Here is a 13873-nt window from a genome sequence, read left to right as displayed (position 1 = left end):
TGTGTGTGTGTGTGTGTGTGTGTGTGTGTGTGTGTGTGTGTGTGTGTGTGTGCGCACGCTGTGAGGGTTTGCGTGTGTTCTCCTTCCTTTTGTCTGGTGTCTTCATCTTTCTGATGCTTCAGTCAAAGATCAAGGTTATCACACACCAGCACATTCACATAATCGCAGGCACAGATGCATAGATACACCCAGACATGCTATAAATCCATACACACACAGTCTCATATATATATATATATATATATATATATATATATATACATACAGAGAGATAAAATACCTCCACAGCTGCAATGATTGATCATTTAGTTGATTAACAGAGAGTTGATTTCTGTTTTATTTCATCTTAAATTCAATATCTTGCACTGTTGGAATTGTGACGGACATTTTAAACTATTTTGTAGGCCAAACCATTAATTGATTAATTGAGAAAATGATCTGTAGATAATTCTATGATGAAAATAATAATCAGTTTGAGCCCTACACACCTCACACGCATGCTTTTTTGCTGATGAACCAACAGTTCAAACCTGTCTCCTAAAAATGACGTTCATATAGTCTACAACCAAACTGCAAATACGTTTAGGAGGAAACGTAACTGTGACTGGATTATGTTTTCTATTGAAATAATGAGGATATGTTGTTAATTTACATATTTGGCAAGTCACAATTACTGAACATATCAGTAAAATGTTCACAGACATCGAACTTGTTTTCTGCCAAAATGTCCCATCTTGTAGTACAATGTGCATTTGTCGTGACTGCAGCATCATTAAACTTTTTTCATGGTTATGTGTAGACACTCACAACTCTTGGTTAACGTTAGATAAAGATCTTGGTCTGGTTTAATACGGACAACACAACATTAGCATGTAATCAACAAAACAAATCAAAACAATCTTTCCTTGATCTTAACCAAAGTGCTTTTGTTGCTTAAATCTAACCACAGACAGCAGTCTGGATGCGAACTCTGGTCTCTGGTGTGACAGCCGTGCACTTTGTGCGCCCGCCAACAACCCCAGCCACCTCCTGGGGCTTGTCATTAATAAATGCAGAGCTTCATTCATTAAAAAAAAAAAAAAAAAGATTGCCTCTGAATGTAATCCAGCCAGCAATTACTTTTCCTACAAAACATATTTCCTGTTGCAGTTTAGTCGTGTATGAATTTTGTAGGAGACAGGGTGCGCAGTTACCACGCTGATCAGTAAAAGAACAAACTTCCTTCAGGCCCATAAATGAATTATTTACAAAATAAAGTTGTAATTTCTGAAATACAAAAGAGAAACAGACATATATCAAACATGAAACTAAATTTGAAATTTACATGGATTGTAATTTATTGAGGTTTAGATTAATCTGGCTGCACTGAATGTATAAGTGGTTGACACAGATTTAAAGAAAAGAAACTGCTATCACTCTCAGATTGATTGACACGTATTTCAGTACCAAAGCTGAAACATACATTTTGGCAAATATACTTCCAATACCACCCTCATGTTTGTCCTGAGTCTGTTCCGAGTTCAAGAATATTCCAACCAGCACCTGTAAATTAACATATTATATCTCATTTGTTTAATCTGTACAAAAAAACAAACTGTAAAAACAAGTTTTGATTTCACGGGCGATTGTGCGCTGGACTATTTTTCCAGCCAGGAGAGCTGTTTCCCCGTGTCCAGCAAAGCTCACTGTCCTCTGGCTCTAGCTTCTAGCAAGAAAATGTATTTCCCAAAATATCAAACTGTATCAAAGTATTTACTTTAAGTGCTGAGAACCAAGTAAATCTTTCTCTACTGAAATACATCAGTAAATAAAGAGTCTGGTGCATAGTGATAATGAGGTATTTGATTACATGTATCTGAAATTCAAATGGAAACAAAATGGTAGCCCTAAAACACAAAGTCTGTTCAAGTGAACTAAGTCTCTTACTTCTTTTAATAAGAGGATTAACACTAAACAACAACTAATTATTCATGTTTTTTGATGGTCAAATAGTTTGTTTGTTTTTTTTTACTCAGAGTAAAGCAAGCCTCAAATTTTAATGGTCAAAAAATAACAGATTGTGTCTTTATAGATTCCTGTTTCCCAGAATGACTTTTGTCATCTTCTTTACCTTGTCACTTGTCCTTGGCCTTTTTTGTTGTTGCAGTGAAGAAGCTGCTACAAGGCAAGAGTGTAGCTGTCAACTCTACCTGCAGAAAATATTTGAATAAGTACAAGGACAGAATAAATTAATCACTGAATTCTGATTAGGTTTGAATTTGGGCTGTTTTTGTGGGTTATTCCTCCTCTCTCTAATTTTCTGTCTCCTTTTCTGTCTGTTTCAGAGCTCCTCGGAGCAACAAAGAGGGTGAATGTCAACATCCAGGATGCAGATGGGTGAGGGACTACAACACGTTTATCTCATGCTCTCCTGCCATCACTCGACATCCTTATCGCACCTCTTCATATTGACCCTTTCGATTCTTTTCAGAGGACTAAAAATCGGTATTATTAATTAAACTACATATGGTCTCCCTGAAGAGAAAAGACTTTTACACAGACTGTTCTAGGCAGGAATGTCGTTTTATTCTGCCTTCCCGTTCTGTATAAAAGGTACAAATACAGAAACGGGGACACTGTTGTTCCGCCTTTATTCCGCCTTTAGTCACAGAGCTGAAATGACATTGGTGCAAAAGGGAGAGCCAGCATGGTGGGACAGACACAGACACTGTTTTGTTACATGTCATGCCTGACTCCGGTATACTATCTAAAATCACACAGAGGAGCAGCAGCATTACATCGGCTTTGTTTGGTTGCAGGGGTCGTCTTAGCGGCAATGTAGCAGGATCTCTGTATAAAAGGGGCTCTTGTTTGCTGTGTGATTTAGGTGAGACTGAAGACTAAGTTTAGATTTTATTGTTTATTATAGGATGATTTAACGGCTTCACCATTTAGTAAATTGTAATTCTAATGAATTGTACTGGATGAATGATTAGATGAAGCTTTTTGTGTGTTTGATTTTATTAGCAGAGCTTGGGACAGAAGGCAAAGTTCTTTGTTTGCAATGCAAAGACAGAAGTTATGTTTGTGTTTGACAAATGTTTCACCACTACAACAGTATTTTATTTAGTGTCCTGTGAGTCCATGCGGGCTACACAGCTGGATCCTTGAATTGATATTGCATTAGACTTATTCAGATTTGTAATTAGATTCTAAACATTTTTTTCCACTAGTGAAAAATGTTATGGGACACAGCATTTCATATATTTTGTATGAAATTAATCAATAATCAATAGGCTAATTCTGCATCTTTAAGACTCTAAAAACCCCTTGAATGAAACAGAAAAAAATCACTTCCCAATTGGTGGGACTGGTCGCAGCTCACGTCCACTCTCAGGCCAGAGCCTGTGACATGGTCACAAGTAGACCCCCAAAATGTTGGGGAGCCACTGTTTTGGAAGTACTTCAGAAGTGAGGTTAGAAGTGTCCTTCAAACTCACATCTCTGATTAAATCCATGAAACAAGAAAACATCCTCAAAACTGGAGCAAACCGCCAAACTCCTTCGAATCCCAGAGAAGCTGACCCACCTTTTGATCATCCAACTGACAGCGACAAGTAAAAAGGCAAAAAAAAAATCTGTTCATTATGAATGTACTATCAACCATATCACAATACACATTACCCCCTGCTTAAAACTGTCTTTGAAACATGTAGCCAGCTGTAGGAGCTCAAATCTAAAGACTAATTACCTTAAAACAAAGCCAACATTTTCAGCTTTTAAATTTGCTCAGAGCTGTTGTTGTATCAACTCTGAATATACAACTATGGATTTTGGCTATATTTAGACTTGTGATGTATGTTTCATATGAGCGGTCTGTGTGCACATGCTTGGTTAGCGATTGTGTTTCATTTGGCTCCATCAGAAAACAAAGATATTTTTATGAAGCTGATTGGAATCAGATAATTGGACCCAAGTCCTTGCGTAATGACTGTTGATTCGTTGATTTGACTACAGGGCCCAGCCCTTAAAGTCACCAGGGATCCATTAGCCACACATACACACACACACACACACACACACACACAGGCCTGCTGTGTGTACGCTCGGCTCGGGGCTAGAGAGATTGCTTATTAATGGAAGTAGGTCATTTGCCCCCTCCCGTCGCTCACACAGAGCTGAGGGGCGGAGCTGCTCTACGCTGAAGATTATTTCAGCAAAGTTATGCTCTGGTTTTACACTACGTATATAAATATGTGTATTTTTATAAATAATCTGTGTCTGTGTGAAGGTTGTCACCGCTGCACCATGCTGCTCTGAGTGGTAACAAGGATCTGATCTCTCTGTTGTTGGAGGCCCAGGCAGCAGTGGATATTAAAGACCACAAAGGTAAGAATATACACAGATTTCTAGTGTCCTTACAACTCCCTATGTTACTATGAAAGTCACAAAACATACAAGGCAGGCTAAACAGCAAAACAATCACAACAAAAAAGGGAAGCAAATACATGGTCATGGAGGGGAAAGCCAGGAACAACAATACTTTTATGTAACAAAAGGTGAGCATGTTGGAAATGCAATAAAACAAATTCTCTGTGTAGTATAAAGTTTTTATGAGACATGACAGATTTGTTTGCTAAGCAAACAATAGACAATAAAAGAGGAATGCTTCATGGCTGCAGGAATAAGAGCCAAGTGGAAGCAGAGCAGCCCAGATTTCCCTTTTAACCCAGAAAACAACTCCTTCCCAACTGGCAGATTCCAGAAGAAGAAATCTCAGGGCAGATGGGAGATATAATCCCTCCAGGATGTAGGGCTTCTACACTCCCAGTCAGTCATGCCCAGTATGTCTCTAAATATAGGCATACACCTGGCAGGCATCCTTACCAGGTGGTCCCAGTTCCTCAATGGGTTTTTCTCCATGGAGGTGGTGGGGAACCCTCAAATGATTCTTTCCATACCTAACTAACAGAAAAGTCTCGAGTCTTGCGTTAAAAGAACTGAGAGTTGAAGCAGAACAGTTTTCTGGGAATCTGTTCCAGATATGCAGTGCACAAAAACTGAATGCTGCTTCTCCATTTTTTGTTTAGACACTGGGAACGGTAACCGAGCCTGTACAATCAGAGAAGTCCGGACAGTTCATAACATCACAGCAGAAACTATTCTTTCCTTTGTAAACCAACAGTAGAATTTTTAAAGTCCATTCTTTGACACACGGCTGGCAGCTGTTTTCTGATAATCCAACTATTACACTACGTAGCCAGCACCAAAAGGTCAGACAAAGTTAGCAAACAGCTGGTGACCGTGCTAGCTGGTTGAAGATTTCCCCGAGAGTTGGTGGAGACCAAAACAGAGTTAAAAGAGAGTGAGCATTGGTTTTACATTTATCAGATGGCCATAAACTCACCTCAAAATGAATGCTAATACTTCTCTGTATCAGCTGGGTGTGTGAATTTTCAACTGTTTACTAACAAGTAAGCCATACAACTTGTCTAAGATCCAGTGAAAAAATGTTTCTGTGCAAGAAGCCAGCCTAAGATTACTGGTCTGGACTTCCTGCAGGCCTGAGCTGAACAGGCCTGTATTGATATCCAAAAAAAAAAAAATCAGAAACAGGAAAGGGCTGCAATCAACTATGCGTAAAGTAACTCTGAGAGAACAGTTCTGGGAACACAGTTTAGGGTATTTCCAATAACAGACAACCCATTTAGTTGGGAGTATCAAGTTTCTGTGAGACCCTCATTGTTATCAGTACACAAATATCAAATATGACAACGTAATTATTCATATTGCCCCTCCTTAATTTGAGAATGTAGTTTTCTCAACATTGTATATCATGACCACCACCAGCTTCCAAATAAAACACATGACATATAACTCAAAATATCTCAACAACATAAATTTCAGAAATTCAGGATGCACAGTCCTCTTTTGTCTTATCAAATAAAAACACGTCCTAGAAGCTCGTTCATGTCCCCTCATCATATACTCAGGCTTTAACTTCTGAAACTCCTGCAGCTGCTGTGCCTCTTTATTCTGCCAGCACCTCTCTTCTGAGTCAGGACTCCCTCATGCAAACTGAACCTTGAGGGTCTCTTTAGTCAGCTTGATGATGTGGCTCATCACTGGTATCAAGACTGGGGGCCCCTGGGTTGCTGCCATGAGAAACATGCTCACTACACCTTGCAGCTGCTGCTACAAAGCAGCATTTAATGTCTCCTGGTTAGAGGCACTGATGAATGACTCTGCAGTGCATCTTTGTGCTGTTCTCACCTGAGCTTTGCATTATCTTGCATTTCCTGCATGTTTTCCAGGAATGAGCTGGACTGTCCAGTCCCCTGCAATGTTCTCTTAGGTCTTGTTTAGCCACATACTGCAGGGGTTTTCTCGTCTTGCCCTTTGTCCAAAAGCAGTTTGTCTCAGATGTCCCATGAGCATGATGCTTGCAATACTCCTCGGGTCACAAGGGGTCACAAGCGTGTCAAAGAGAATGAGATTGAATTTCCAGGACGGGCACTGGGAGTCTGTGCCTAAAGCTTTTGCTACAGCTATTACAGAAATGTCTGCAAAAATTACACTCACATTAGGGCTCCAACTTTTAATTAATCTACTGATTGTTTTCCCTATTCATCCATTAATTTATATATTGCCAGAAAATAGAAAAAATGTCAATCATAAATTTACTGAGACCATGGTGACGTCCAAAAATGTCCAACCAACAGTCCGAGACCCACTGTCATACATAGAAAATAAAAAATTATCAGTATAGTTGCTGATTAATTTTCTGACTATCAACTAATTGCTCCAGCCCTAATGCATATATCTATTTTCAAATGTCACTTAGAGTTTAATTAGTTCTTACAGAGTAATAGGCACACTAGAGTAAATTAGTGATGAGAACAATTGAGTTCAGTGATTCTTTTGTAAAATGCCTTGAGAAAATCAGAGGTATTGTTTTTGCTTACTGGATAAACTGGTCTGTAAAAATAAAATAATTTAGCGTGTATTTGCATGTATTCATGTGTCTTTATATTCAAATTTTTGTATGTATCCATGCTCGTGGGGTCTGTGTGTGTGTGTGTGTGTGTGTGTGTGTGTAGGGATGCGTCCTCTGCATTATGCTGCATGGCAGGGGAAGACTGAGCCAATGAAAATGCTGCTGAAGGCTGGGTCGTCAGTCAACGGGCAGTCAGATGAAGGACAGATCCCTCTCCACCTATCAGCTCAGCATGGACACTACGATGGGGTATGTGTGTGTGTGTGTGTGTGTGTGTGTGTGTGTGTGTGTGTGTGTGTGTGTGTGTGTGTGTGTGTATAGTGGCCATGTGTCTGTTTTTGTTAGGTGTGTTTATCTGTTATGTGATGCATGCATGATTTGTGGTTGTTACAAGCTACAGAATTCAGTGCCAGTAAGATGTTTGTTTGTGTGTGTGTGTGTGTGTGTGTGTGTTACAGTCAGAGATGTTGCTGCAACACCAGTCCAACCCGTGTATCTCAGACGCAGCAGGGAAAACGCCATTGGACCTCGCCTGTGAATTTGGACGTGTCGGAGTGAGTAGATTTGACTGCAAGCTAAATTTGTACTTCTAGTGATTGTATTTAGGCTTCAAATATCATAAAAGTGTTTATTATCATCCTACTGAACAAAACGTGAAAGTAAGTATCATAAACTTTTGTTTGTCACAGAGCTTATTTTCTGTAGTAATCCAAAAGCCAATGTAAAAAACCATTGGCTTTTTGTCGAGGGAACCAGACTCAGGTTGGCCTACAAAGATACGTCATCCCTGTGTCACTCTATCGACATTAAAAATATTTTTTTGTGCCTTCGCCAAGATAGTCAAGATAAATTACACCTTGATGTTATAATACTTAAGTTATTAGTCCTTAAACTGCAATTTAATACTACAAACAGTCCTTGAGCAGCTGCTTTGACAGAAATACCAGTCGTTTCCTCACAACAGCAAGGTGCAGGAAAGGTTGTTGTCTTGCTGAAGAGTTGGAAGTGTGCAGTCTGCATCCTGCATCTAACAGCTCGCTGTGGTGGCCCCTTTTTTTCATGACTTCCTGCAATATCTGATCCACTGACAAAAAAATGCAGAAAACAATGTGTGTACAAAACAACCCATTTTGACGGGGTCATTGTTTTAGTTTTGCAGGTGCTTTTTTGATGAATGATTGTTGTATCCGTTTCCTGAGACTGTTTTGCAATAAAAGTGATACCAGTATCGTAATGCAGTGTTAGGAAAGTGAACATTAAACGGTGTAGAAAATGTCGGTAGGACAGAAGGAGTGACAGGGGCACTCCTGGGTAACCGAATGGGTGGAGCACATGCAACATTATGGCAATGCCTGCAGTTTGAACCTAAACTGTGTTGTCAAACCCTCTCTCTCTCTCCCCTACTGTCCTGTCTGCCTCTTTGCCCTCAACTGTTCAATAAAGGCAAAAATAACCCAAAATAAAATCAAATTTACAAAAAAAAAAAAAAAAAGGAAAAATTAAAAACAGTTTGCATCATATCCTATGAATCCCTCATTGCGTTTGCAAGCAATTTTAACCCCAAGGCAAGAATGGCAATGTAATAAATGTTACATAAAAATTTTTTTTTTACTGGTGTGGACTTTTGGAACTGGTCATAAAAAAATAGTCCATGTTGCAGGTGTTCTATATGTATAACTTTAAGCTGTATATCTGTCTGTTTTTAAGGTGGTCCAGCTCCTGCTCAGCAGCAACATGTGTGCGGCCATGCTGGAACCGAAACCCTCCGACCCCAACGGAGTGTCACCTCTGCATCTCGCTGCCAAGAACGGCCACATCGACGTCATACGGTCTGACAAACTTGTCCTTTCAGTCTGCGTCTCTCAGTGTGTGTCTGTCTGCATGCCTACCGGTCGGTCAGTCAGCCAGTCCACCGGATAGCCTGATCTAATCTAACCTCAACTCCAGGGTCTCGATAATGAAATAAACATCTGTTAATTCTACAATGTTCTTTTTTGTTTTGACTTGACTTTCCTTTTTCATTTCCTTTTTTGTTATCTTGTATAATTAATTTATAAAAGACGCTGTATAAATAAAGGCTAATATGATTGTTATCTTGTACTGCAGGTTGCTGATTCAGGCTGGTATAGATATCAACAGACAGTCTGAGTCTGGCACAGCGCTACATCAGGCCGCCCTCTGTGGGAAGACCGAGGTAGTACGCCTGCTGCTGGATGTAAGTCTATCTGTCTGTCTCTCTGTCTGTCTCTCTGTCTGTCTGTTTAATGTGTTTACATAAGCAACTGTTGTTAAAGCTGGCTCCCTCTTCTCAGCTGAGCAAGTTTACACCTAAGCACTTGTCATTCATCCCACAAAGCTTTGTGATGAGCCCTGTGTGTCATGTTAGCCTGTTACACAAAGGTGTAGCTGACTGGTAAGCACTCTACCTGTCATGCAATATTCAAACCAGCTGTGTTTTGTTTTTCAATCCTTGTCTCACCTTCAGATGAATAAGAATGCTGATGCTTACGCTTGCCTTTGAACAGGGCCAGCCTTCAGTGCTCTCTCTTATTCTGCTGTATTTCACTTTTGATTTTATTGCTGAGGCAGCACTCACAACAAATGTTAGCAGCAGGCATGTACACACAGCCAAACTGACACTGAATCATTGTCAAACAGGCCTACTGGACACAGGCTCAGGACCCTTGGGCCAGAGCATCTGTGCAAAGCAACTGTTAATATGTCTTGTTTGAAAGTCACAAAGCTCAGTTAAAAGACACAGAATAACCATAAGGGATGCAAAACAATCCCAAAAACACTCAAAAAAACATAAAAAGACACACAACTAGTACAAAGAGATGACCACAAAAAAGGCTTAACTACTACAAAGAGACACATAATAACCACAGAGTGCCACTACCAAAAAGGTGATGAACAATAAACTAAGAGTTGCAAAATAACTTCAAAGACACACAAAACAACTGCAAAGAGATGAAAAAACTACCAAAAAGAGACACAAAATGACACATTTTATGTCTCTTTCAGGTTTGGGCTCCTATATAGGAGCAGTGACAGACTCATTTTCTCCAAATCTGCAGCAAATACACAGTATATCTCTATTATGAACTCAATGTGACACGATTTCATGCTGCAGCTTTAAAAGGGACAAATTCTGCTAAAACCCTCTCCCACATATTTATTTATTTTCATTGTCATCTCATTTTCTCCTCCACTTGTATACAGAGTGGCATCAGTGCAGGAGTGAGAAACACTCTGAGTCAAACTGCCCTGGACATTGTGAACCAGTTCACTACCACACAGGCCAGCCGAGAGATCAAACAACTACTGAGAGGTTAGTGCAGTTACACACATTTTTTACTCCTTCTTGAAGCAGTGGGCAATAGCACAAAATATGTTTCCAATATCATTCAATACCAACTTATATAAGTGTCAAAATCACTACTTTCAAAACTCGTACCGTAATACGTAGTGTGCTCTGTAGGGGAGGGTGTTCAGATATATGGAGGTGAATGCATGATTAATCGGTGAACTCTGAATGTGCAGTCCTTACATTACCACCATCACCAAACTTGCCAAACAATAAGCATTTCTTTTTACTATACTGTGTTGCTTAATTACACGCATTTGAAAAGGCAGGAGAAATTTCACTGGTAATTGACAATATTATTTACTGTGTGAATTTTTCCGATCAAGCGTGCATGGCACATTTCCACACTTGATGAAGAGAAGCAAATAGTGAACGCACCAAGAGCAATGTTTATGTTCCTAGAATATGATCTAACCTGAGATAGATCTGTTTATTTTGTTTTGTTTTGAGTTTCCTTGTATCAGTCCTATTGACACTTATATTGATACTCAAAACAAGACTAACTATCAGTACTATTGATTCTTTAAGTATCGATCTGCCCACCTCTACAGTCCTCCTTCTCCATGCTCATCTGTTCCCACTTCATTTCTGCTCATTTGAAAATCTCTGTGCTGTGCTCTTATCCACTACTTAAGCTCATTAGCCTCTGCAGCTCACTCATACTACACTCCTGTCTTGCAGATGCTTCGGCTGCAATGCAGGTGAGAGCACTGAAGGACTACTGCAACAACTACGACCTAACCAGCCTCAACATCAAAGCTGGAGACATTATCACGGTACACAGATCTGATAATAGTCCCCAATTATTAACCTATTCTCAAAGTCCTGCATGTCTACAGTACAGAACTGAAATGCAGCAAATATGCAATATTTTGTAATTATATTATTTATAGATGCACATAGACATACAAACAAAGTTTTATACTTGGAAATAACTTTTGTAGTCTTTCCTCGATTCTTGTGTGCTTGTTTTATACTTGTGAGTCTGGGGTCAGAAGGTAGGGTCACAGTTTCCGAAGGTCTGCATCACAATTTCTTTCTTGATCTGTGTCAAGAATTGACCTGTACCTTGACATAAAAAATAAAATATTGTATCCAGTCACGTTAACTGCTAACTGAAGTAAATAACTGACAGAGCTAATGTTAGCTTGCTAATATATGACCCATTTAGATTGAAGAGTAAATGAGGTCATGGACAACGGTCACACAGTATCTGATGTGACACTTGATAAAATACTGTTTTATAACTTTGTAAACTGATTTTTTTTAAAAAAATACTCCATAAAAATAACACTGTATACCTTAAAAAAAAAAAAAAGTTATGCTAATAAAATTATCTAGATAAGCTAGATGAATAAATAGTGTTAGTTTGTCTTAGCTTAATTCTGTCACTGCCACAAGACCAACAGCATCTCAGACCCAAAAAAAACCCGCTCCGTCGGCCACACCCCGCTCCCCCCAAGTTATGAAGCCCAGTGACAGCCGCCACTAAATACACAACAAGAAGCACTACTGTATAAAGTTACCCTTCGTACACATGAGCCAACAAAAACCATCCAGCGTAAACATTAGCCCCGCGCTTGTACAACTGCGATATGCTTCGGCAATGCTGGCACTAAGCTAGCTAGATAGCAACATTTGCCGAACAAATTCACAATATGGATAACAGCAAGTTAGCTAACATAGTCATGGCTATTGTAGCCGGTCACTAATGAAAACAGATAAGTAACATTACGTAGCCATTACGTACGTTACTTACACATCAAGGAGAAGAAAATCAGGGTCCAAATCAAGCTGGAGCTCTTCAGCAGCTCCTATGATCGCCATCTTGATAAGGTCAAACAGGGAAACGAGTTCAGCCTTGGACTTATCAGCCGGAAACAGCCAGTCCGCCTGTGCTTTGGTCTTATCTCTTTCATTGTCAGAGGCCTTTTTAGACGGAAAACATGGTTTCTTTAGAGGAGGAAATTCTGGAAGGAGGCTTCCACCTGAAAGGTGCTCACTTCACGGTGCCATCTTGCGTGTGGGCGGTCCCTGTGTTTTTAAACACGGGGAGGACCAATGACCGGATACCAAAACATAGACATAGAACAGAGAAACTCAGACTACAACACGAGGAAAGGCTGTGACTTCATTCTGTGCTCGGGAGGCCTTTACTCCACTGTATATTTATATAGAAAATAGTTGCTTGCTGTTATATCAATGTTTAAAATCTTATTTACGGAACCTTTAGAAATAGATCTAACTAATTAACATTTTAATGCTGCTCCCCTTTTTTTTTTTTTTTAGCTTGAAACTAGCTAGTTCTATCAATTTGTTTATGTTTAGCTTGTGGAGCCAAATTCAGTTATTGTCTTGGAGGCATTAACATTATAATCTTTGTAAACTGTATTTGTGTGTTGACAGGTTTTGGAGCAGCACTCAGATGGTCGATGGAAGGGTTGTATTCATGACAACCGCACAGGAAATGACCGTGTGGGGTATTTTCCCTCCAACATGGTGGAAGTCATCAAGAGGGCAGGTGACCACCCATTTCACAGCTGTGTGTGTTTTTGTGTATGAGTGGGAGGATGTGTGAACGTGCTTTCACATGTGTGTGAGTTCAGCAGCTGTTCTGTAGCTATAGCTGATCATTAGTTGGAGCTAGCTGCAGCATCATCGGCCTCTTCAGACAGCCCATCTGTTTTCCCAACCTGTCAATCATCTCCATTGGTCATACCGTCCCCTGCTGGGGATTGGCTGACCCTCCTCCCTCTTCCCTTCCTCTGTATATCTGCTCCTTCTGTCACCCTCCCTATTTAATAACCCTTTCTAACCAACCTGCTCTGCTAGATTGTTCTGCTTTTGTTCATATTGTTTGTTTGCTTTGTTGCTGTAGTGATATTATATTTTAATTTATAGAGATATATTCCCTGTGGATATATGGATGTATTCTTTTCTCATATTTTGATTTTAATCAGTTATTATTTTATACATTTTCAGATCTGATTAGATTTGTTTTGTTTCAAGTTGACTGATCAGTTGTTGTTGTGTTGTTGTTGTTGTTTTGCACCTCTCTCCTCCTGGCTCATGTCCAGGTCACTCCCCCTCCCAGCAGTGCCACACCCTCCTGCTCCGTAGGCCCAACCCCTGTCCCATTGCCTCGGTCAACGGACACTCATACCCCCCCTCCAAAGTCCTCCCCCTGCATCTGCCTCCCCCTCCACCCCCTCACCCCAACACACAGTCCCTCCCTCGGTTCTCCTCCTTTGGGTACGTTCCTCTTCCCATCTCTCCACCTTCTCTGTCTACTCCTCCTCTGTCCACTCCTCCTCCTCCTCCTCCTCCTCTCTCCACTTCTCAGGAGCAGCAGAGTCAGACAGGTACATACTGTAGTGTCACTTTAAATCACAGTTAAGCATCCTTTCCACACTGTTTGACAAGACCACATATAGAATATACTGTATTATCTATCTGCTTGTTCCAACATACTCTGTACATAGTCATATATACAGTATATATATACAGTATATATAATTTATAGATCAAAA

General features: G+C 40.0%; 1 protein-coding gene across 1 annotated transcript in view; it reads left to right on the top strand.

Moving 5' to 3' along the window:
- Positions 1-13873, top strand: part of LOC111216549 (caskin-1-like) — a 35532-nt gene that overhangs the window by 6772 nt on the left and 14887 nt on the right. Inside the window, exons 2-10 of the mRNA XM_022738075.1 lie at positions 2325-2376; positions 4271-4368; positions 7080-7225; positions 7435-7530; positions 8684-8805; positions 9083-9191; positions 10199-10307; positions 11025-11119; positions 12750-12864. Coding sequence (XP_022593796.1) covers positions 2325-2376; positions 4271-4368; positions 7080-7225; positions 7435-7530; positions 8684-8805; positions 9083-9191; positions 10199-10307; positions 11025-11119; positions 12750-12864 — 942 coding nt within the window. The remainder of the gene's footprint in view (positions 1-2324; positions 2377-4270; positions 4369-7079; positions 7226-7434; positions 7531-8683; positions 8806-9082; positions 9192-10198; positions 10308-11024; positions 11120-12749; positions 12865-13873) is intronic.

Source organism: Seriola dumerili, unplaced genomic scaffold (assembly GCF_002260705.1).
Source record: "Seriola dumerili isolate Sdu_G_001 unplaced genomic scaffold, Sdu_1.0 BDQW01000035.1, whole genome shotgun sequence".
NCBI classification, from domain to species: Eukaryota; Metazoa; Chordata; class Actinopteri; order Carangiformes; family Carangidae; genus Seriola; species Seriola dumerili.
Note: the sequence above shows the minus strand (reverse complement) of the source record. Positions and strands in the feature narration are given on the sequence as shown.